General features: G+C 47.1%; 1 protein-coding gene across 2 annotated transcripts in view; it reads left to right on the top strand.

The window, feature by feature from the left end:
• The window catches only part of KCNH1 (potassium voltage-gated channel subfamily H member 1), a 386099-nt gene that overhangs the window by 230193 nt on the left and 129973 nt on the right, over positions 1–25933 (top strand). For both annotated transcript variants that reach the window (XM_073553403.1, XM_073553402.1), the window contains one exon: positions 414–666. In XM_073553403.1, coding sequence (XP_073409504.1) covers positions 414–666 — 253 coding nt within the window. The remainder of the gene's footprint in view (positions 1–413; positions 667–25933) is intronic.

Raw genomic sequence — 25933 nt, 5'->3', positions numbered from 1 at the left:
GGTCGGCGCAGCGTCAAAAGGAGGCATGCGCCGCCAAATGCATACTGCACATGGCATGCGTCCCCAGTGCTAAAGATAGGGGACGCAGGACGCATGCAGCGTCCTGCGTCCGTAGGCGGAGCTACCGACAGAGGCGTGGCAGGGGCGGGGCTTAGAGGCGGCCGTGCGCAGCCCGACGCTGCGGCCGTAAACGCTAATGTGAAACTAGCTTAACTCTGTGGTTGTCACTCAGAATCCACTTCAGTGAATGACACTTCACTGTTTTTCACAATGTGAATTTCAAGTGTAAAAATTCAGGGGTTGGAAGCAGTTTGTTCATGGATTTCTGCACAGAATATATGACAAAAATCAATGCTAAAATTCAGCTGTGTGAACATACCCTTATATGTAACTATTTCTTTATTGTCTTCTAGGTCCTCCAGATTTGCCCTAAAGACATGCGAGCTGATATCTGTGTCCACCTGAACCGCAAAGTATTCAAGGAGCACCCTGCATTTCGACTAGCCAGTGATGGCTGCCTGAGGGCTCTCGCCATGGAGTTCCAGACTGTGCACTGCGCTCCGGGGGATCTAATCTACCATGCTGGGGAGAGTATAGACACGCTGTGCTTTGTGGTGTCGGGGTCTTTGGAAGTTATCCAGGATGATGAAGTGGTGGCAATTTTGGGTAAGTTGTTCCGTTGTTCATGTGAAATAGAGCCTAAAAAAGACCTATCAGTTAATATGTTTTTCTTTTTTACCTGGTATAAATGTCGCTCTTCTTCTGAATCCAAAAATGTTTTTCATGTGTTCCTGCACCTCTCCATTCCTGAGATATGGCCCCTTCTTCTCTATATATGTCTTGTCTTGTTGGTCAAGTGGGCATGACCCTCAATTCTTCTTCATGGAAGTCTCCTTGAGGACCACACCCAGTTGTCATAAATGTCTTGCCATGCTCCTGGATTCAAACCCTTGAGCCTGTATTTGGTTGTATTTTCTCTGTCCGTCAAGTTCCTGCAGACACACCTTTTCCCCGGGTGTTTTAGTTCTGATATTCAGGCTGCAGCCTGTTTAGTATAACAGAGATGTTTTTATTTGTCTGCCCTATCACTGTTCGGGTGCAGCTTTATATTCTTTTCCCCTGCTGGTATTTCCAGCTGGTAATACTTTCATTTGAATGTTCTCACATAATGTTGTTTACAGCCATTCTGTGAAATTCCAGTTATCTCTTCGCTGTTTCTGTACTCTACTCTGCAACTATCTTCTGTTGCTTTCTAGGAAGTAGCTGCATATTGTCTAGCAGTACGTACTTTATACTTTGTATTCATGGTTCAGTCTACTCACTTTGGGATCTATCTGTTTTTCAGCACACTTTCCCTTTAGTAGGTATTAAGACTCTGATCTGCACTCTGGTTCTTTAGGAGGAACGTGAAGGAACTCAATGGCCTTTTAGGCAGTTTAGGTTCAAGTTGCCATCTTCTAGTCTGTGGTCAGGGCTATCTCTTCCCATGCAGGATCCACTAGAGACTGTGGGGTCAGGATCTCTAGTCTGTACAGGAACCGGAAGAGTCAGTTGCAGTTTTTCAGTTGATTGCTTATTTTCCCTAGTGAGTTGCTACTCAAGCATAACATGACTACATTTATGCATAGGGAAGAGCGGGCCATATCTCAGGAATGGAGAGGTGCAGGAATAAAAGAGAAACAACGCCGGATTCAGGAGAACAGCGGCATTTACACTAAGTAAAAAAATTGTATATAATAATAATTACATATAATTCTTTTTATATACACTGGCCTTTTTTTTGGAAATCCTCTCAGTATCTCATTGGTAGGGATCTAACTCCCAACAGCAAACTGACCAGCTGAATGGAAAAGCCACGGTATTGAGCTGCAGTATGAAGCGCAGCCTAAGGTCAGCTAAGACACCAAGGCTCTGGTACGACTACTTTCTGTGGACCCGATATAACTGCACCCTTGACAATTCTGTAGAGGGTTAACGTTGTATCAGTTTTACAGACAAATAAGTACAAATTATTGAATTTGTTTCTTCTATGTCTTCATTTACAAGTCCATTCATCATCATATATCTGTGGATGATTGTAATATCATAACCTAATGTGGGTCATGATGGCGGGCTGCCCCTGTTTGTACGTTGAAAGGAAGATTGATAGGTTTATCTATTGTTTTCATCCCATTGTAATTCCTGCTTTGCGATGCCATTCTCTTATGTAAAGAATTCATTCATTCGGCCACATATGGGTGGTGTGAATGTCAATAACAGGACAAGTGCTCATGGGTGCATAGGTCACAGTATATGTGGCCACCATTGGCCACATATAGACAGTGTGATCGTACGGATGCAGTTTATATTTGAGCTTTCTTTTTTATCATGGTTTTATCTTCCTTTTTAGGATAGTCCATTTCAGCTTCAGAATATATTTTTATGCTTATATATTGAATTTAGGTTAATGGCCAATATTTCCCATCATATATATCTGTTGGTTGTGATCACAAAAAGTTTTCAACCGCTGCATATAAACATGAATTTGGCGCTGTATGACGGCATTATTCAGGCTTTATTTTTTTCTCTTGCGTCGTTACTCCAGTCACTGAGATGGTGTTAGCAGAGATGCTGGGCGTTGTATGTGCTGTTTACTCGGCTGCCAAGCCAAGTTGAGGGGCAGCTGTTCTGACCAATAAATGCAAGTTACCTCTTCAGAATGGATGATGACTTGAACACCCTTGCTACCTATTGGAAGTAGCAATCCTAAAAAGTCAATATCCACCTTTAATGATCCTTGCCCACTTATGATAAAAGCCAAACCAGAATCTCACTTTGCAGACACGTGTTTTGGGGTGTTGCTCATCCTGAGTGCAAATCATGAGATCTGATTTGGCTGTATGAGAGCCTTCTGAATGGGGTCTAAGGGATAACGTTGCTCCTTGTGTAGAATGACATGCCTGGTATTCCACCGTAATGAGGCTTAGATCCCATTCAGAGGCCTCTCATGCAGACAAATCAGATCTCATGCTTTGCACTCAGGAGGGGCAACATCCCAAAACATTGAGTCTGAAAGTAAAATAATGGTTTGACATTTATCCTAAGTCATGTGGCATGGCATGTTAAAGGGTCAATATTGACTTTTAGGATTGCTATGTCCTATAGGTGGCACTAGAATTCAAGCCCTCTTCCTCTTTGAAGGGGCAGCTTGCATATTTAACTGGTCAATATAGATATCCGTCTCACTGGCTTATCAGGGGACTAATCAGAGGTGAAGTATAGTTATCCTGACAATCTGCAGTGTAGTGCCTGTGTGCGTGGGGTGATTGGAGCAGGCAGGTGCTGGCTGTGTTATGCAACAAGCACCTACCTCCAGCAGTTGTGACCGGAGCTAGCTCAGATCGCTGCTATTTATCCCCTTAAATTCCACTGTTAATCACTAACAGCTGCAATTAAGTCACAAAATCCCTGTGACAAGAATTAATAATAAAAATGTAAGAAAATAAGCAGAATTTTTACTGCCTTGTCGGACTGGGACTAAAATTCAGCCCTGGCATTTGAAGTTACACAGGCCCACTAGTCACATGGTGACTATATAATATCTTTGTACACTTGTAGTTTACAAGAAGTGAGAGGAGATTAACATGACTATATAACATGTAGTCAGAGCTGTGCCCAGTATTTCAGCTCAGTTCTATTTATTGCTGTTAGGTACAGTACTCCTCCCAAAGCTCTGTCCCCTTTTGTACGCACAGTGACAGAATTCCTGGCAGAACTGCTATCCATTGGGCAACCAGACCCCCTGGTCACAGCCGCCCCTATCATACCTCCCAACTTTTGAAGAAGGGAAAGAGGGAGAAAGACAGCAGTGCGCGCCGCTGCAAATTTTAGGCCACGCCCCGGCCACATCCATTTCGCAACTAGTCACACCCATGTGCACACCCAACCGCACCCATTTAGCACTACTGATCACACTGACTGGTACTGAGGACACAGTGGCTGGCATTATGGGCACACTGACTAGAGAAAGAGAGAAAACAGAGAGAGAGAGAAAAAAGAAAACGGAGAGAGAAAGAAAGAAGAGCGAGAGAGAAAGAAAGAGGGGAAAGAAAGAACAGAGTCAGACAGAGAAAGAACAGATAGAGAAAGAAAGAAGTAAAGAAAAGAAAGAACAGAGAGAAAGAAAGAGGGGAAAGAAAAAGAAAGAGGGGAAAGAAAGAACAGAGAGAGAGAGAAAGAAAAAAGAAAGATTAGAGAGAGAAAGTAAGAACAGAGAGAGAGAAAGAAAATGAGGGGAAGACAGAACAGAGAATGAGAAAGAAAGAACAGAGAAAGAAAGAAAAAGAGAGAAAGAAATAAACAAAGATTCTATAAAGATACTATAGCAGCCCGGCTCCCATTGTAGTGCCCACCTGAGCCTCCCGATGCAGGACATATCATGATCCGCTCACATGGCCGGCATCCCCGATTCCAAGGCAATCCCGCTGTCCGTGCTGTTGGAGGAGGACTTGGTGATGGAACTGAAGCATTCCTAGTTCCATCACAATCTCCTCATGAAATTATCTCATTTCCGGTCAGCTTCCGGCATATCACTTCCAAGTGGAATGTCATTTGTGAGTTTTAAAATGCTCCTCGGGGCTCCGCTGTGTACTCCTGTGTCCGTGGGAAAAGCCCGCTTTGTATGCTTCGTACACACTTGGCTCCACTCCGTACATCCCGTACACATATGGCTCCACTCCGTACACACACGGCTCCGCTCGGTATACCCCGTACACAAGCGGCTCCGCTCCGTACACCAAGTACACACACGGCTCCGGTCCGTACATCTCGTACACGCGCGGCTCCTCTCCGTACACCCTGTACACGCGCGGCTCCTCTCCGTACACCCCATACACGCACGGCTCCTCTCTGTACACCCCGTACAAGCACGGCTCCTCTCCGTGCACCCCGTACAAGCACGGCTCCTCTCCGTACACCCCGTACAAGCACGGCTCCTCTCCGTACACCCCGTACACGCACGACTCCTCTCCGTACACCCCGTACACGCACGGCTCCTCTCCGTACACCTCGTATACACGCGGCTCCGTTCTGTACACCTCATACACACACGGCTCCTCTCCGTACACCTCGTACACATCCAGCTCCGCTCCGTACACCTCGTACACACGCGGCTCCTCTCCGTACACCTCATACATGCGCGGCTCCTCTCCGTACACCCCGTACACACACGGCTCCACTCCGTACACCTCGTACACGTGCGGCTCCTCTCTGTACACCTCGTACACGCGGCTCCATTCTGTATTCCTCGTACACGCGGCTCTGTTCTGTATTCCTTGTACACGCGGCTCCGTTCTGTATTCCTCGTACACGCGGCTCTGTTCTGTACACCTCGTACACACACGGCTCCTCTCTGTACACCTCATACACACGCGGCTCCTCTCTGTACACCCCGTACGTACACACACGGATCCGCTCCGTACACCTCATACACCTGTGGCTCCTCTCCGTACACCCCGTACACAAACGGCTCCGCACCGTACACCTCGTACACACGCGGCTCCTCTCCGTACACCTCGTACACGCGGCTCCGTTCTGTACACCTCGTACACACACGGCTCTCCTCCGTACACACGCGGCTCCGCTCAGTACACCTCGTACACTTGCGGCTCCGCTCAGTACACCTCGTACACACGCGGCTCCGCTCAGTACACCTCGTACACACGCGGCGCTGCTCAGTACACCTCGTAGACACGCGGCTCCTCTCAGTACACCTCGTACATACACGGCTCCGCTCCGTACACCTTGTACACACACGGCTCCGCTCCGTACACCTCATAAACACACGGCTCCTCTCCGTACACCTCGTACACACACGGCTCCTCTCCGTACACCTCGTACACACGCGGCTCCTCTACGTACACCCCGTACAAACAGGGCTCTGCTCCATACACCTCGTACACACGCAGCTACTCTCCGTACACCTCGTACACGCGGCTCCATTCTGTACACCTCGTACACACACGGCTCCTATCCGTACACCTCGTACACAAGCGGCTCCTCTACGTACACCCCGTACAAACACGGCTCTGCTCCGTACACCTCATACACACGCAGCTCCTCTCCGTACACCTCGTACACGCGGCTCCATTCTGTACACCTCGTACACACACGGCTCCTATCCGTACACCTCGTACACACGCGGCTCCTCTCCGTACACCCCGTACACACACGGCTCCGCTCCGTACACCTCGCACACACGCGGCTCCGCTCCGTACACCTCGTACACACACAGCTCCGCTCCGTACACACGCGGCTCCTCTCCGTACACGCACGGCTCCTCTCCGTACACACGCGGCTCCGCTCCGTACACCTAGTACACGCGCGGCTCCTCTCCGTACACCTCGTACATGTGGCTCCGTTCTGTACACCTCATACACACGCGGCTCCTCTCCGTACACCTCGTACACACGCGGCTGCTCTCCGTACACCTCGTACACACGCGGCTCCGCTCCGTACACCTCGTACATACGCGGCTCCTCTCCATACACCTCGTACACGCTGCTCCGTTCTGTACACCTCGTACACACGTGGCTCCTCTCTGTACACCCCTTACGTACACACACGGATCTGCTCCGTACACCTCATACACCAGCGGCTCCTCTTCGTACACCTCGTACACGCGGCTCCGTTCTGTACACCTCGTACATACACGGCTCCTCTCCGTACACCCCGTACACACGCGGCTCCGTTCAGTACACCTCGTACACACGCGGCTCCGCTCAGTACACCTCGTACACACGCGGCTCCGCTCAGTACACCTCGTAGACACGCGGCTCCGCTCAGTACACCTCGTACACACGCGGCTCCGCTCAGTACACCTTGTACACACACGGCTCCGCTCCGTACACCTCGTACACACACGGCTCCGCTCCGTACACCTCATAAACACACGGCTCCTCTCCGTACACCTCGTACACACGCGGCTCTTCTCCGTACACCTCGTACACATGCGGCTCCTCTACGTACACCCCGTACAAACACGGCTCCGCTCCGTACACCTCGTACACACGCGGCTCCGCTCAGTACACCTCGTACACACACGGCTCCGCTCCGTACACCTCGTACACACACGGCTCCACTCCGTACACCTCATAAACACACGGCTCCTCTCCGTACACCTCGTACACACGCGGCTCCTCTCCGTACACCTCGTACACAAGCGGCTCCTCTACGTACACCCCGTACAAACACGGCTCTGCTCCGTACACCTCGTACACACGCAGCTCCTCTCCGTACTCCTTGTACACGTGGCTCCATTCTGTACACCTCGTACACACACGGCTCCGCTCCGTACACCTCGTACACACACAGCTCCGCTCCGTACACACGCGGCTCCTCTCCGTACACGCGAGGCTCCTCTCCGTACACACGCGGCTCCGCTCCGTACACCTCGTACACACGCGGCTCCTGTCCGTACACGCGCGGCTCCGCTCCGTACACCTCGTACACGCGCGGCTCCTCTCCGTACACCTCGTACACGTGGCTCCGTTCTGTACACCTCATACACACGCGGCTCCTCTCAGTACACCTCGTACACACGCGGCTCCTCTCTGTACACCCCGTACACACGCGGCTCCGTTCAGTACACCTCGTACACACGCGGCTCCGCTCAGTACACCTCGTACACACGCGGCTCCGCTCAGTACACCTCGTAGACACGCGGCTCCGCTCAGTACACCTCGTACACACGCGGCTCCGCTCAGTACACCTTGTACACACACGGCTCCGCTCCGTACACCTCGTACACACACGGCTCCGCTCCGTACACCTCATAAACACACGGCTCCTCTCCGTACACCTCGTACACACGCGGCTCTTCTCCGTACACCTCGTACACATGCGGCTCCTCTACGTACACCCCGTACAAACACGGCTCCGCTCCGTACACCTCGTACACACGCGGCTCCGCTCAGTACACCTCGTACACACACGGCTCCGCTCCGTACACACACGGCTCCACTCCGTACACCTCATAAACACACGGCTCCTCTCCGTACACCTCGTACACACGCGGCTCCTCTCCGTACACCTCGTACACACGCGGCTCCTCTCCGTACACCTCGTACACAAGCGGCTCCTCTACATACACCCCGTACAAACACGGCTCTGCTCCGTACACCTCGTACACACGCAGCTCCTCTCCGTACTCCTCGTACACGTGGCTCCATTCTGTACACCTCGTACACACACGGCTCCGCTCCGTACACCTCGTACACACACAGCTCCTCTCCGTACACGCGCGGCTCCTCTCCGTACACGCGCGGCTCCTCTCCGTACACACGCGGCTCCGCTCCGTACACCTCGTACACACGCGGCTCCTGTCCGTACACGCGCGGCTCCGCTCCGTACACCTCGTACACGCGCGGCTCCTCTCCGTACACCTCGTACACGTGGCTCCGTTCTGTACACCTCATACACACGCGGCTCCTCTCAGTACACCTCGTACACACGCGGCTCCTCTCCGTACACCCCGTACACACGCGGCTCCGCTCCGTACACCACGTACATATGCGGCTCCTCTCCGTACACCTCGTACACGCTGCTCCGTTCTGTACACCTCGTACACACGCGGCTCCTCTCCGTACACCTCGTACACACGCGGCTCCTCTCCGTACACCCCGCACACACACGGCTCCGCTCCGTACACCTCATACACACACGGCTCCGCTCCGTACACCTCGTACACACGGCTCCGCTCCGTACACCTCATACACACACGGCTCCTCTTCGTACACCTCGTACACACGCGGCTCCTCTCCGTACACCTCGTACACACGCGGCTCCTCTACGTACACCCCGTACAAACACGGCTCCGCTCCGTACACCTCGTACACACGCGGCTCCTCTCCGTACACCTCGTACACGCGGCTCCATTCTGTACATCTCGTACACACACGGCTCCTCTCCGTACACCTCGTATACACGCGGCTCCGCTCCGTACACCTCGTACACACGCGGCTCCGCTCCGTACATCTCGTACACACACAGCTCCGCTCCGTACACACACGGCTCCGTACACCTCGTACATGCGCGGCTCCTCTCCGTACACCTCGTACATGCAGCTCCGTTCTGTACACCTCATACACACGCGGCTCCTCTCCGTACACCTCGTACACACGCGGCTCCTCTCCGTACACCTCGTACACACGCGGCTCCACTCCGTACACCCCGTACACACACGGCTCCGCTCCGTACACCTCGTACATACGCGGCTCCTCTCCGTACACCTCGTACACGCTGCTCCGTTCTGTACACCTCGTACACACACGGCTCCTCTCCGTACACCTCGTACACACACGGCTCCTCTCCGTACACCTCGTACACATGCGGCTGCTCTCCGTACACCCCGCACACACACGGCTCCGCTCCGTACACCTCGTACACACACGGCTCCGCTCTGTACACCTCGTACACACGGCTCCGCTCCATACACCTCATACACACACAGCTCTGCTACATCCACCCTGTAAACCCCTCCTGACCCCACACATACTTACCTCATCCAACACCATGACAACCAGCCCAGCAGAGTCCGGCAGACACCAAGAGGCAGGGCTGTGGGCACAGGACCAGTGATGAGGTCACAGGAGGGGCGGAGTCAGGGGTCACATGATTAGGGGTCTGGACAAAGGCTCCTGATCATGTGACCCCTGACTACTCCCCTCCTGTGACCTCATCACAGGTCCTGTGTACAGAGAAGAGAGCAGGCAAGCGATGCTGTGAGTGGCTGCCGGGGGGGGAGGTCTCATGCTAGGGCGAGGATGGGGTGCGTGGCCGCTTATCTCCCTGCAGTGCGCGCAGAGGGCCGGCGGCAGGAACAACAGCCAGGCCAGTAGCCGCATCAGCTGGCAAGCAGCCAGATGAGCAGGCGGCCCAGCGGGAAAATGCCCGGTTGGGCATATTACCAATCCGGGCCTGGGCCCTTGTCCATAAAAACCCCTCCCAAATTGTTCCCCAAAAAATATAATAAAAAGTGATAAAGACATTGTTTATTCAAAATAGTATCATTGAAACTATAGCTCAGCACAGGAAACACAAGATCTCACACAAGTCCAACATAAAAAAGATACAGCACTCAAAAAGATGAAGTGGAAAAAATGAAACTCAAAAACAAAAACCGGCTTCGCACTTGATGGAGTTTCAGCGCAGTTTGGCACAGTTATTCATAGTTAATTTTAGGGTTCATGCACATAACCATAGTTTCGGTGCAAGTACGATCTGGCAAAACATTGGATCGCACTTGGACCAATGTTATGCTATGGGACCATGACCATGTCCAATTTTTTCCTCTGACCGAGCTGATCCTGGGAAAAAAATTACAGTATGCCTGAATTTCATCCAATATTTTGATTGCACTCTGCCGTGACAGTCAGTGAGTGCATGGAAACCATCGGACTGCACTAGGATATCATCTGAGTGTGGTCCGATTTTCCACGGACTTACAGAAGGGAGAAGATGGAGACATTTTTTTTCCAAATCTTCTCCTCATCCGAGAGAACTGGAACACACTATGATCACACTCTGATCTAACTCGGATCACAGTTTGATCAGAGTGTGATTTGCTTAATCGGCCCGATTCTCTCAGATGAGAGAATATACGCTGGTGTGACCCGAGTCTTGATTAACCCCTTAGTGACGGTGTCAATTTTTAAAATTCTGACCTATATCACTTTATGTGGTGATAACTCTGGAACGCTTTAACAAATCCCATTGATTTTGAGATAGTTTTTTTGTGGCACATTATAATTTATGATAATGGTAAATTTAGATTGATATGTTTTGTGTTTATTTATAAAAAAATATCAGAAACTTGACAAAAATGTAAAAAATTGCAATTTTTAAACTTTGAATGATTATCCCTTTAATCCAGATAGTCACACCACACAAAAACATTAATAAATAACATTTCCCACATGTCTGCCTTACATCAGCACCATTTTTAAAACGCGCATTTATTTTGTTAGGCTTTTAGGAGGTTTAAAATTGTAGCAGTAGTTTTTCATTTTTGCAAGGAAAGTTACAAAATTTATTTTTTGAGGGACCTATCCAGGTTTGAAGTGACTTTGGGGGTGCTATATATTGGAAAATCTCAAAAAGTGATACCATTTTAAAAACAGCACCCCCTGACATATTGAAAACTTCTGTCAAGTAGTTTACTAACCCTTCAAGTGATTTTCAGGAATTAATGCAAAGTGGTATAGCAGGAATGAAAAAATGTTTGTTTGCCACCTAAATGTCATTACCCTAACTTCTGAACTGACCGCTACGCTGCGTGCAGAATTATTAGGCAAGTTGTATTTGAGCAGATTCTTTTTATTATTGAACAGCAACTATGTTCTTAAACAACCCAAAAGACTCATAAATATCAAAGCTTAATATTTTTGGAAGTTGGAGTGGTTTTTTTTAGATTTGGCTATCTTAGGGGGATATCTGTTTTTTCAGGTAACTATTACTGTGCAGAATTATTAGGCAACTTAATAAAAACCAAATATATACCCATCTTACTTGTTTATTTTCACCAGGAAAACCAATATAACAACACAAAATTTAGAAATAAACATTTCTGACATTCAAAAACAAAAAAAAAAATCATTGACCAATATAGTCACCTTTCTTTACGATGACACTCAAAAGCCTTCCATCCATAGATTCTGTCAGTTGCTTGATCTGTTTACGATCAACATTGCGTGCCGCAGCCACCACAGCCTCCCAGACACTGTTCCGAGAGGTGTACTGTTTTCCCTCCCTGTAGATCTCACATTTTATGAGGGAGCACAGGTTCTCTATGGGGTTCAGATCAGGTGAACAAGGGGGCTGTGTCATTATTTTTTCTTCTTTTAGACCTTTACTGGCCAGCCACACTGTGGAGTATTTGGATGCATGTGATGGAGAATTGTCCTGCATGAAAATCATGTTTTTCTTGAACGATACCGACTTCTTCCTGTACCACTGCTTGAAGAAGGTGTGTTCCAGAAACTGGCAGTAGGTCTGGGAGTTGAGCTTCACTCCATCCTCAACCCAAAAAGGTCCCACAAGTTCATCTTTGATGATACCAGCCCATACCAGTACCCCACCTCCACCTTGCTGGCGTCTGAGTCGGAGTGGAGCTCTCTGCCCTTTACTGATCCAGCCTCGGGCCAATCCATCTGGCCCATCAAGAGTCGCTCTCATTTCATCAGTCCATAAAACCTTAGAAAAATCAGTCTTAAGATATTTCTTGGCCCAGTCTTGATGTTTTATCTTATGTTTCTTGTTGAAAGGTGGTCATTTTCCAGCCTTCCTTACCTTGGCCATGTCCCTGAGTATGGCACACCTTGTGCTTTTTGATACTCCAGTAACGTTGCAGCCCTGAAATATGGCAAAACTGGTGGCAAATGGCATCTTGGCAGCTTCACACTTGATTTTCCTCAATTCATGGGCAGTTATTTTGCGCCTTTTTTAAACAACACGCTTCTTGCGACCCTGTTGACTATTTGCTATGAAACACTTGATTGTTCGGTGATCACGCTTCAAAAGTTTGGCAATTTCAAGACTGCTGCATCCCTCTGCAAGACATCTCACAATTTTTGACTTTTCAGAGTCCTACAAATCTTTCTTCAGACCCATTTTGCCAAAGGAAAGGAAGTTGCTAATAATTAAGCACACCTTATACAGGGTGTTGATGTCATTAGACCACACACCTCCTCATTACAGAGATGCAAATCACCTGATTTACATAATTGGCAGTTGGCTTTCAAGCCTATACAGCTTGCAGTAGGACAACATGTATAAAAAGGATGATGTGATCAAAATACTCATTTGCCTAATAATTCTGCACAGAGTGTATATCCGGTAGACTCTCAGGCCGCTATTTAGCCATGAACTGCTATGGCAAACATCAGGACCACACAATCATGATTTCGGTGTGTCAATTAGATTAAAACGGAAGCCCCCACAATCTATTTACCATTTTTCCGATGTAGTCACTTTTGACAGCAGCAACTAAGGGGTTAAACAGATCTGGACGGTTCCAACACTGATCGTTTGTGATACAGCAAGTTGTCAGCTATAGTGGACAGCCGACAGCTGCTGGATTGTCACCTGTATGGGGATGATATTCTCTTATATCTGAGGTCAGTTAAAAGACGTATTGGTTGTCATTAAGGGGTTAAAAATTGGATGCATTTCCCATACCAATGAGATGGACGATTTATTTTTCCATGGTAAGTAAAAGTAGTTTTCATTTTTATGTATGAGATCCAAAATGTTGGCACTGTGGCTAAAGTTTTTGCAACATTGTGACCTTCATGTTGGCAATATAGACCGATCAAGCGTAGAGCTTCCAGGTCCAGTGTACAGTAAATATCAGTACATAGATCCTGGCATCTCCGAGGTGTCGGAGAAGCATTAATCTTCCATCCAGCTACATTAGAAAGTCAAGGACAATCCTACAGGCCGTGTGTTGCCTTCTCTGCACCGAGGTGCTCTCAGATAATGAAAACCTGCTGAGTGGACGGGATAGAGGGATTGAACCAAATTGATCTTGCTTTGAAAGCTCATCAGGTTTCAAACAAAATCCACTTGTTTTAAAAGACGAGACTGATTTCTGAAATGCTTGAGCTGGAATCCGTCCAGTACTAAGTGGTGGATGGCTGCGGCTTTTCAGAACCAAGGCCGGTATTAATTAGCGAGGCTGCACCGCTTGAATGATACGTTAAGACAGTCAATCTTCACGGTTCTCGATACGTCCGTCAAACAAACGTTTATTCACATCGATCTCACCCAAAGTCAAAAACTTTACTGGAATCATGGCTGGATGGATGTCACCTTCTAACGTGGAAAAGACAGTTTAATTATTTCCTAATCGGGGTTCTTAAAGGATATGAACATCTTGGGGGAGGCAAAGTTGTTGTTTTTTCTTCCTGTATTTTGGGATGAAAATAATTTTTTGCAATTTGGTTTAATCAGAAATTTTGCACCATTTGGTTTTTACAGACTCTTTGTTTCCTGCACATTTTAGGCTGCAGAATGATTTCACGAAGAATCAGTTAGTGAGCTCGTTCTGTCAGGCAGTTTGTAACTCTTTTTATCTGTCTTTATTGAACTCCAGCCAATCACTGAGCTCAGTGGCTTTGACTATGATGAGAGCGCAAACGGCTCAAAACAGCTGAGCTCACTCATTGGCTGCAGTGCTGTTGACACAACGACAGCACTGCAGACTAAAACAGACACCGGAGGGAGTAGCAGAGAGTCAGGTGGGGGTCCAAGGAGGATGAGTAAAGCACGGGGGGGCGGACTGGAATGTGACCTCAAGTATGCGATTTGCAAAATGTCCAGTCACATTCTGGCTAGTCGTGCCCAGTCTCAGTCAATACACTTCTATTGAGCCAGGCCGCCCACTTCTAGTCTGCATGTAACCGCATGTATGCAAATGGCACCTGTCCACTCCCACATCAGACAATCCTCACAGCTTGCAGTGCGCTCTCTATGAGGACTCACAAGTCGCATAGTGACTTCAGACATTAAATTCAAGCCCGGACAACTTCTTTAATTGATATTTGTACATTACCTGTACCCATAGATCATGGAACTGTGCAGGCTCATTACTCTCCACCCTCCAGTGTATTTTTCACCCTTACTTCTATGTATACTCAATCCTTTGCAGTTTTGGTCTCTTCTCTTTCTGTGAGCGTTCAGTAATTTGTCACATGTGATCAGTCAGCAACAGAATTTCCCAGGAGTCCATTGCAATTAGCTGCTGCCAACTCCTCCCCTCCCGTCTTCCTTCTCTGATCTACAGAGAAAATAGTCCCTCACATAGAACCACTAGGATCTCCCTCCTCACTGTCAGATCACTACACAACATGAGCAGGGAAGCTACTGAGCATGTGCGTCCACCACTGCAGGTGGACCTACTCTGCAGCCACAGGAGAAGCAGCAAGGTCACTGGTGAAAATCTCATGTAGTTACAAAATTGCACTCTCTTTTTAATTGATGCATCGTTTCACATACTGTATTGAGTTTTGAAGAATATTTTTTTGTGATAACATCTTTAATACACTTGGTAGGCGATGTATATAATGTGTAACCCATGCAAACAAGCGGCGCTCTGTGCCTACATGACATGATAGTTAAATATTATAGTATCAGATCTTACCCCGAACCATTTTATCTTCTGTGACAATCGCAGCTATTATCTTTCTCAGTGGACCGTCCGCAGAGCTCTGGAACATTCCTGCTGATTTAATTTTGTCTGATTGCTCGCTTCTGCTTCATACTGAATGTATTTTTGTCAAACTCAGTTGAGGTTTAGTTTTTGTGTATCAACCATGAAGGAATGTGCAATTGTATCCCTTCTGCTGACAAAGTAGACGAATTCTATGGAGGGAATTAAATAATGTAGCAGATGTGATCGTGCGTTCACTCGATGGACGGAGGGTAGAAATGATAAACAAGCACAATGAATAGTATGCGTGTCACGGCAGTAACTCGCACGCCTCGGTGCGGTTTCTCCCAGTGTCAGGCTACCCCGCTAGTCTGCTTCTTGCAGCACCTGTATGGAATTCATTTAGATCTTAGGGAGGCGTGGACGATCTCTGCAGGAATTTTACCCTGCTGGGTCCGGCAGAGATTTGCTTCCCAAGCCTATACTGTGCTAGCAGGGCCCTTACTAGGCACCTCCTCCCACCACTCCCCACCTGAACGTTGGTTCCTATCTTGTTAGTAGCTGTTCACGCATTCCTCTGTATTCTGATACCCATCTTGCATGACCGCTCTGCTCCTGACCTCGGCTACTGTTACTGATCCTCTGCTGCCTGCCCTGACCTCGGACCATCTGACTATACCTCTGTCTTGCCCCTCTGTACCTTGTACCCATACTTCTGACCTTCCGGTCAGCTACTCATGACCCAGAAACTACCCTGGAGTGCTACCTGGTTACTACCAGCTTCAAAGCCAATTCTCACCATCAGAGGCTCTAGCGAATACCCGGTAGTCATTTAGTTACACCTATCCAAGGTAAGCCCGGCATGTTGCACAGTGGGTCCTCACCCACCAGCGATACATTGTTGATGGGTTCGAATAGTCTAGCAATGTTCTCCAACCCATGACTATGTAGTTATTGAAAAATTACAACTCCTAGCATGCCCTAGAGTATACTGAGAGTATGATTTTGCATCAGTCGGAAAGGTAAGAGTTGCGGAACACTGGTCCAGAGCATTGGATCAGTTGTGGTAATCTTTGGAACTATATTTATCAGTTATTCCATTATCTTTAGCTAGAATTTGATAGCTGGTTTATGTGTCTGACATAAAGGAACCCCAACAATCAGCTCTACGTGTGAACACTATAAGTGCTCGTTATCTGCTGGAAAATCAAGGCATTGTAGGATGTCCATTTTAATTAGCTTGTCCAACATGCTCTTTTTAAAAGAGCTGCTCCACTACTTGAAATTGATGACCTATCCTTAGCGCAAAGGTCCGACAGCTGGAACCACCACAATCAGCTGTTCTCAGTGCTGTCAGCTCCAACACTATTGGCGTGGATCTGCAGTACCTGGTAGCGGTCACTACACAGTTGACGAAACTGTGTGATTCAGATCGGCAACATCCAGCCACAGTCGGCACTGAGAACATCTGATCAGTGGATGGTGCTGCTGGATATTGGACTCCCACCAATCTGATATTGATGGCCTATCCTGTGAATAGTTCATCAAGTAAAAATAGTGTAGCAAACTTTTAAGGTTGCCTTACAGATTTGAGCAATGTTGGCTCATACCCACTAATTTCATTGCGCAATGTTGACTATCTTTTCTGTATGGGGGCCTCCCATCTCAGAAATATAACGATTGGGGGCTTTGAATTTCAATCCCTCGTCTTTTTGTTCTTAGGGAAGACTAGTCAGTGGCTGAGCCGAGGGTGCATCTGTATGGAAGATTATCCACTGGTTGAGCCTGTATCTGTACTGGATGCCAGAAGATTAGTCAATGGCTGAGCTGAGAGGGCATCTGTTTTGAGTGTCAGAAGATTAGGGCAAGCCAAGCCTGCATCTGTATGGAGTGTCAAAAGATTACTTGCTAGCCAAGCTGAGCCTGCATCTGTGTGGGGTGTCAGAAGATTTGTCATTGGCATCGCGGAGGGTGCATCGCTATGGGGTGTCAGAAGATTAGTCACTGGCCAAGGGTGCATCTGTTTGGCATGTCAGAAGGTTAGTCACTGGCCAAGGGTGGATCTGTATGGCATGTCAGAAGATTAGTCACTGGCCAAGGGTGCATCTGTATGGGGTGTCAGAAGATTAGTCACTGGCCAAGGGTGCATCTGTATGGGGTGTCAGAAGATTAGTCACTGGCCAAGGGTGCATCTGTATGGGGTGTCAGAAGATTAGTCACTGGCCAAGGGTGCATCTGTATGGGGTGTCAGAAGGTTAGTCACTGGCCAAGGGTGCATCTGTTTGGCATGTCAGAAGGTTAGTCACTGGCCAAGGGTGCATCTGTATGGCATGTCAGAAGATTAGTCATTGGCATTACTGAGGGTGCATCTGTATGGGGTGTCAGAAGAATAGTCATTGTCCAAGCCTATTTTGCATCTTTATGGCATGTCAGAAGATTAGTCACTGGCCAAGGGTGCATCTGTATGGGGTGTCAGAAGGTTAGTTACTGGCCAAGCCGAACATGCATCCATATGGGGAGTGAGGAGGAGTAGTTGTCAGCTTCTATAGGCTGTGATATTATTTTCTCTAGAATTGCCCCGAGCCCCGATCTGCCTTACCACCCACAGCCCATAGACTATCTTATTGGAATAAACTCTAATATCTTACAGTCTGTATTGTAACTCTCATAATTCACATTATTTACATTGCATATAGAAGTTACTGATATTTAGTGTTTTTTTTTAATTCTTATAAATTTTCGTATTAGATTATACATTCTGGTCATAGACACATTTCAACCTTATCGTAACTTTAACATTTCTGGTGGCACGTCATTCATCATGGAGAAATCAATAACTGAGAAGTTTTATATTAATGCAATACAACTGGCGTGCAGGATCTGACGAGTAAGCAGTGCAGCCTGTGTACCGTTCCGTGGGGACTGTCATATCAAAGCTTCTTACGATGAAGCAAAAACAATATGCAACACAACTGCCTCAAGATTATATATATATATATATATACAGTGTATATATATATATATATATATATATATACACTAAATATGGAATATACACAATTTTGATATATTTCAGCAATTCTTCTTTTATAATCTTCTCCTTTCTGATTGATCCACATAATGGAATGAAAATTGAGAAATATATAAAGAAATTATTCTGGGTTCTCTGCAACTTCGCCTTCCCTCCTCCAAACTGATGTCTGCTGTCAGACATCTGGCTGCAGCAGGAGCCTCTCCCCTTTGTTTTTCATACTCTTGGAATTCATTGCAAAATCTGTAACATCGTCCCTAATTAAGACGTGCCACAGGATGCAATACTATCTGATTCAGAGCAATCTCAACAGCAGGTGGCTCCTGCCCCCATCTCACGACATTCTTATTTAACTCCTTCATGACCTGTAATAAATACGTGAGTTCATCAGCTCTCATTGACCCCCCCGCAGCGCAATTGCAGGGATCCAAAGACTTTTCATGGGAGCCGAAGGCCTCCATGGCTGAAATCTTAGCCTCGGACTGAGCTTCATAGGAGAACGTTAACTACACTAAATATTATAGTATTACAAAATATAACATGAATGCTCAAATGATCACATGTTCAAGGTGTCTAAAAAATAAAAATGAAAAAAAGGTTTAAAAAATGGAAAAAAAAAGTTTAAATCACCCCCACTTTGCTGTTATTCATTGAAAAATAAATAAATAATTTTTTTTTTTAAATAAACATATTTAGTATCGTCATATCCGTAAAAGTGTAACCTATCGAAATATGAAATTATTTAAATGGTACATTTAAAATTGAGACTCCAGCCTTGCTGTTTTTTGCTCGCCACATCTCCCCACACAAAAAAAGCATTAAAAAGCTATTAAAATGTCATATGTACTCCAAAATGATAGTAATAAACACTACAGTACAGCACACAAAAAACAAAAACCCTCATACGGGTCCATTGATAGAAAAATTTAAAAAAAGTTATGGTTCTCAGAACCACATTTTTTTTTTTACAAGGTTTGGAATTGTTTTGACCGCTAATATATGAAAAAAAAAGACTTGGTTTAACTTTGGTATCGCCGGCTCGTAATTGTTCTGACCCAGAAAATAATTTTTACTGCAAAATGAAGACCATAATAACAAAACCCCCCAAAACTATGGGATAATTGCATTTTTTTCACCATTTCATCCTCTCACCGATTAAATTGGTTTCCCATTTTTTGGTATTTTAGATAATACAATGAATGATGTCATGGAAGACTACAACTTCTGCCACATAAAACAAGCCCTTGAAAAATGTAAAAATTATAGTTCTTGAAATAAGAGAAGGAAAAAATGGAAGTGCAAAAATGAAATAAATCGCCAAGTCCTGAACAAGTTAATCAACGTAAATAGTATAGCACTATAAACTTTGGTATTGTGCAGCCAATATTTTTGTGCCATCATGGCCACCTTGGTTTGGCAAAGCTTCCAAACATGGAGTGTGATGTTGTCACATCTCCTGTTGTTTGTGGGCTGTTGCCCTTGTTTGCATTCTTTGCCTAGTAACAGTGATGTAGGGGAGAGGAGGAGTCGGGGGAGGGACGTAGAGAGGAAGGAGGAAGTAAGAAATAAAGAAAAGCACGGCCTGGCAGCCAAGCACCAGCACATCAGTGTACGTCTCTGAATTCTTTATCGCCGACATCATGACACTACAACTGGCGACGAGGAAGCGTTCATTCATCAGCCACAGGTATTTCAGTCCCACGAACAGTCTACAAGGCTACCAGCACTCACTATGGCTTGTCTACCCGCATTTCCTGCTTTTGATGTGCATCAGTCCCAAGCAAACCTGGCAGTATCTTGGGATAAATGGCTAAAGCGATTCGAGATATTTCTGCAAGCCATGAATGTCTCTGATGATACCCGGAAAAAAGCCATGCTGTTACACTACGCAGGGGAGCAGGTTTACGATATATTCACTACTCTGCCGAATACAGGGGAGGACAAGGACTATGAGCTCAGCAAAGCTGCGTTAAGCAAGCACTTCTCCCCTCACAGAAATCCGGCATTTGAAATTTTTAAGTTCAGGCAGTCAAAGCAGTCGCCAACAGAAAGCATGGCTGAGTATCATGTCCGGCTACGCCACCTTGCAGCGCACTGTGAATTTGCGGAAGTAGACAAAGAAATCCAAATGCAGATCGTACAAGGATGTATTTCCTCCAAGTTAAGGAGACAAGCACTCAGAGACCCCACCATGACGTTAGCAAAGTTGCTAGATACAGCGCGTATAAATGATGCTGCAGACAAACAAGCTAAACTGATAGAGAACTTCGAGCATGAGCCAGACGCGACATCTTCTATAGCAAAGCTTACACAGAAACCAAATGTGCCTCGCACGCAGGCAGCCACATGTTACAACTGCGGTGGATCGTATCCTCACCAGAATGTCTGCCCAGCAAAGGGAGGAACTTGTCATAATTGCGGAAAGCAAAATCATTTTGCAAAGGTGTGTAGATCCAAGCCACAATCTCCTCATGCCACCGCACAACCTAGGCCACCGAAGATCCAAACACTGCAGATTAATGACGAGTCCCACAGCACCTATTTATTCTCCGTGACGGAAGAGGGATCTAATACAGTGCACGCAGTTACTAATCCAAAACGAGTAATCCTAGTGAATGGCAATCCAATAGAAGCCCTGGTAGACACGGGGGCATCAGTCAACGTCATCAGTCATACTGTCTACAACCAGCTCCTAAACAAACCTACTCTACAAAGTACTAATATAAAGATTTTTCCTTATGGCTCAGCAGCTGCACTGCCCCTGTGCGGAACATTTCAGTCAGAAGTTGCAGCTGAAGGAAAGTCCATCACTGACACCTTTTATGTGGTAGAATGCTCTGCGGACACACTTCTCAGCTGTACCAGTGCAATATCTCTGGGCCTTGTGAACCTTGTCAACAGCATTACAGGTCCTTCGGCCCACCACATTATGCAGAAGTACCCAAATCTCTTTAAAGGCCTAGGTAAGCTAAAGGATGTTCAAATAAAATTGCATATAGATCCGTCAGTACAGCCCTCTATTCAGCCCCACAGGCGCATTCCATTCCATGTCCGCAAGCTTGTGGAGCAAGAACTGCAGGACCTGGAGGCGTCCGATGTCGTCGAACGCGTTGAAGGCCCGACCCCCTGGGTTTCACCAATCGTTGTTGCACCTAAACCGAAGCAGCCAGGTAAAATCCGACTATGTGTGGATATGCGCCACGCCAATCGGGCGATCCAAAGAGAAAGGCACATCACGCCCACTATTGATGACATTCTCGCAGACCTGAATGGTGCGAAGGTATTTTCAAAAATTGACCTAAACTCGGGCTATCATCAACTTGAATTGCATCCAGACTCCAGGTACATTACAACTTTTAGCACGCATGTGGGCCTGCGCAGATTTAAGAGATTGAACTTTGGCATCTCATCGGCCGCAGAAATTTTTCAGAATATCGTCAGCCAGGTTCTGTCTGGCATTGCAGGAGTCCTCAACGTCAGTGATGATATTCTCATTTATGGCACAACCCAAGAGGAACATGACAATCGCCTAGAACAAGTGTTTCAAAGACTCCAAGCCTGCAATCTCACTGTCAATCCGTCAAAATGTGAATTTAACCAAAAATCATTAACTTTTTTTGGATACATCTTTTCTGAACAAGGAGTTTCAGCTGACCCACAGAAAGTGGCTGCCATAAAATCGGCTAACCCACCGCAAAATGTGTCAGATGTTCGCAGCTTCCTAGGACTGGTCACATACTGTGGGCGATTTATACCTGACCTAGCCACTGTTTCTGAACCTCTGCGAAAGCTCACAAAGAAAGACTCTCCGTGGACATGGGGTACTGAGCAGCAAGCAGCTTTTGACGCATTGAAAACCAACCTAACCAGCGACACTGTCATGGCCTATTTTGACCCGTCAAAACCCACACAGCTACTGGTGGATGCTAGTCCAGTAGGCCTAGGGGCAAGTCTCACACAAGTGTCTAGCGCAGGCGACATATCCACAATCTCATATGCCAGCAAGACACTAACGGATACAGAGCAGCGATATTCACAAACTGAGAGAGAAGCCCTGGCAGTTGTGTGGGGGTGCCTTCATTTCCATTTATACCTTTTTGGACATCAATTCACAGTGATAACTGACCACAAGCCACTCGGGCTTGCAGTCCGCTCTTTGATATAACCATTGGGGGTACATTGCTATTTGTGGACATAGGGAGTAAGCTGGAGAAACGTAATGGTAATTATCGCACTGGACTGTTCCTCCAGCTGGGATAAGTGTGGCCCTCCATGATCATGGCTCTGCTTTATGTAATTTTACTGCTTCCTGTGTTAGATAATTTCAAGTCCTAATGTATGTGTAGCTGGCAGGATAATGCAATCACCGAGGGCAGGTCATTTCTTCGCCGTCACATGGACGCATCAGATAAACAATCATTTGTTTCCCAGAGTCAAAAGAAAGTGTATCAAACTGTGTGTGGAGCCATACCTACATACCATGAGGCCCGGAGATATTTAGTTATGCCCCCCAGGTGCACATATGTCACTAACAGCATAAAATCCTTTTTGCAGTACAAATACAGTACACACATATACTTTATACACATCACGCACTAATATACACATTACTAATGCATTTACACATCAAGCATACAAACATACACACATTACACACATATACACAGTACACACGTGCTGTACATACACATTACACCTTCATATACACATTAAGTACACATATACAGATTACACACTCATTTACAAAGTACAAACTCATATGCAAGTGATGTACACATATACACATTGCACACATAGACACATTACAAACTCATATATACATTATACACACATGCACATAGGTCGCCCTCCCAGGGCTGTGGGGTACTCGGTACCGGGCCGGTGTCAGCGGGATGTGTCACAGCGCCGGTGACCCGGTCCGTGGCCCTAGGCGCCCAAGTAATGGGGGGTTATTCGTATTGTAGTTAGTTGGAATGAATAGTTCGTGACGCCACCTGTGGTGTTCGGCAAGTGAGGTGTTAAGCCGACGCTGCATGCAGATCCTCTGGGGCTGGTGGTGTGTGGCAGTCAAGATGGTGAAGCTCCCCATAGGTGGAGCTGTAGCCCCAGGGCAGTGTAGATGTAGGGGAAGAGGAGAGGCACAGGCGGTGTAGGGGCTGGTACCCAGATGTAGTGATGCTGAGGATGTAGGCGCGATAATGAATGGAGGACACCGGAGCTTGTAGTTCCAAAGCTTTACTCACAGTCTGTAGTGCACACAGGTGCCTGCCTCCGGGCCGTGTCCTCCGGGTTAGAGACTCAGTCAACTTCCAGGCAAGATGGTAGGCTCCCCTCCAACACTCCGCCAACATGTATCTTTCTGAATGTCTCCTCTATAGCGCCTTAAAGTATGAAGATCTCCTAGTACTGAGTTACACTGGAGTTCCTCTCATCAGATGTTCCCAAGAACTCTCCTTGTACAGCAGACAGCTGTAGCCTGCTTCGGGGACTCCCTTCTCCTGAGTCCCGGCTCTCTATCCAAATGCTGTTGTGCCCCAAGTCTTACATGGGAGTAGTGCATTTACAGTCAACTACTCCACCGGTGTCTGCTGCAGAACCATAAGTATATATACAACCTTGGGGACCAGGCCCCGGCCTTGCGCTTAGAACCTATAGGCAGGGTGCTTCCTTCCAACCCACGTCCTCTCTGTTCTATTCTCCTTCATTCCGTACTATTCTCTCTTTCTTATGGATGCTTAGGTTACAGATCAGTGTCCTTCTTCCTTCCTTTCCCGTGCCAGCTGGCTCAGGTCACTGAGACAGCTGCAGCACTCCTTCCTCCATCCCTTCTTCCAGGGATCCCCACTCCTCTCCGAGTGGCTTCCTTCTCCCACTTTCCTTGGGGACTGCTCTCGCAGACTGCCCCCCGCAGACTGACCTCTAATTCTAAACCTCCCCAGTTTTTTATGTATTCTAACTCCACCCACCTCCCAGCACGTCCAGTGTTCCAAGCAGGGAACCACCAAAGGTGCTCTGCTACACTCTAAGCACTGAGCCGCAATGTGGTTGTGCAGAACTACCCTGGTGTGTGCGTTGCGAGTGTTGGAGCGTGGAAAGGAGTTCCCACCTTACCTGGATGGTGGGGCAATACACCTTAGGAGAAGGTGCAGTACCTCTGTGGCGACTGAGCCTCAGGGGCGCCACACACATTATACAAATATATGCACATTATTCATGCATATAGACATCACGCACACATACACATTACACACACATATATATACATTACACATTCATATACACATTAAGGACACATATACAAATTACCCACTCATATACGTCTCACACACTTGTATTCACATTTTATAATCATATACACATTAAATTCATTACTAACCGCCAAAGCCAAGCAACACTACTCTGTCCTCCTCCTCCTGGTCCTGTCCTCTGCCTTTGACACAGTGGGCCACTCCCTATTACTACAGACCCTCTCATCTCTTGGCCCTATCTTGGATCTCATCATACCTAACAGACCGCACATTCATCGTATCCCACTCACACACCACCTCCTCACCTCACCCCCTATCTGTCGGAGTCCTGCAAGGTTCAGTTCTAGGGCCCTTGCTCTTTCCATTTACACTGTCGGCCTGGGACAGCTCATAGAATCTCACGGCTTTCAGTATCACTTCTATGCTGATGACACTCAGATCTACATCTCTGGGCCAAATATCACCTCCTTACTAACCAGAATCCCACAATATCTGTCCGCTATTTCATCCTTCTTCTCCGCTAGATTTCCAAAATTTAACATGGAAAAAACAGAATTCATTATCTTTCCCCCATCTCACTCAACCCCACCAACAGACCTATCCATTAAAGTAAATGGCTGCTCACTCTCCCTAGTACCACCAGTTGGCTGCGTTGTGGTAATCCTTGACTCTGATCTCTCCCTCAAACCACATATCCAAGCCGTCTCCTCATTCCTCAACCAAGAATCTGCAAAAACCCGAGTCCATGCCCTCATCATCTCCCACTTTGACTACTGCAACTTCCTACTCTGTAACCTCCCCTCTAACACTCTCGCACCCCTCCACTTTACCCTAAACTTTTGCTGCCCGACTAATCCTCCTGTCCCCCCGCTATTCACCTGCTTCCCCCCTCTGTCAATCCCTGCACTGACTCCCCATTACCCAGAGACTCCAGCTCAAAACCCTAACCATGACATACAAAGCCATCCACAACCTGTCCTCTTCATACATCTGTGACCTTGTCTCCCAGTACCTTCCAGCACGCAACCTCGGATCCACACAAGACCTTCTTCTATACTCCACTCTTATCTCCTCTTCCCACAATCACATACGCGATTTCTACCGCGCATCACCCCCTACTTTGGAACTCTCTATCCCAAGATATCAGACTCTTGCCTACCGTTCAAAAGACCCATCACATCCTCAAGCCTACAACCTGCAGTAACCACCAAACCGCTGCACAGCCAGCACTAACCTCACCTACTGTATCTTCACTGTGAGCCCTCGCGGGCAGGGTCCTCTCTCCTCCTGTACCAGTCATGACTTTTATTGTTTAAGATTACTGTACTTGTTTTTATTATGTATACCCCTCCTCACATGCAAAGTGCCATGGAATAAAAGGTTCTATAATAATAAGTAATAATAATGTACACAATACATATATTGTACATATGCAGCCATTACTAAGTACTAACTGTCTTATGGCACTAC

The sequence above is a fragment of the Dendrobates tinctorius genome, unplaced genomic scaffold, assembly GCF_039654945.1.
Source record: "Dendrobates tinctorius isolate UK_male_01 unplaced genomic scaffold, ASM3965494v1 ptg000201l, whole genome shotgun sequence".
Classification (NCBI taxonomy): domain Eukaryota; kingdom Metazoa; phylum Chordata; class Amphibia; order Anura; family Dendrobatidae; genus Dendrobates; species Dendrobates tinctorius.
This window is presented reverse-complemented; position numbering and strand designations above follow the sequence as displayed.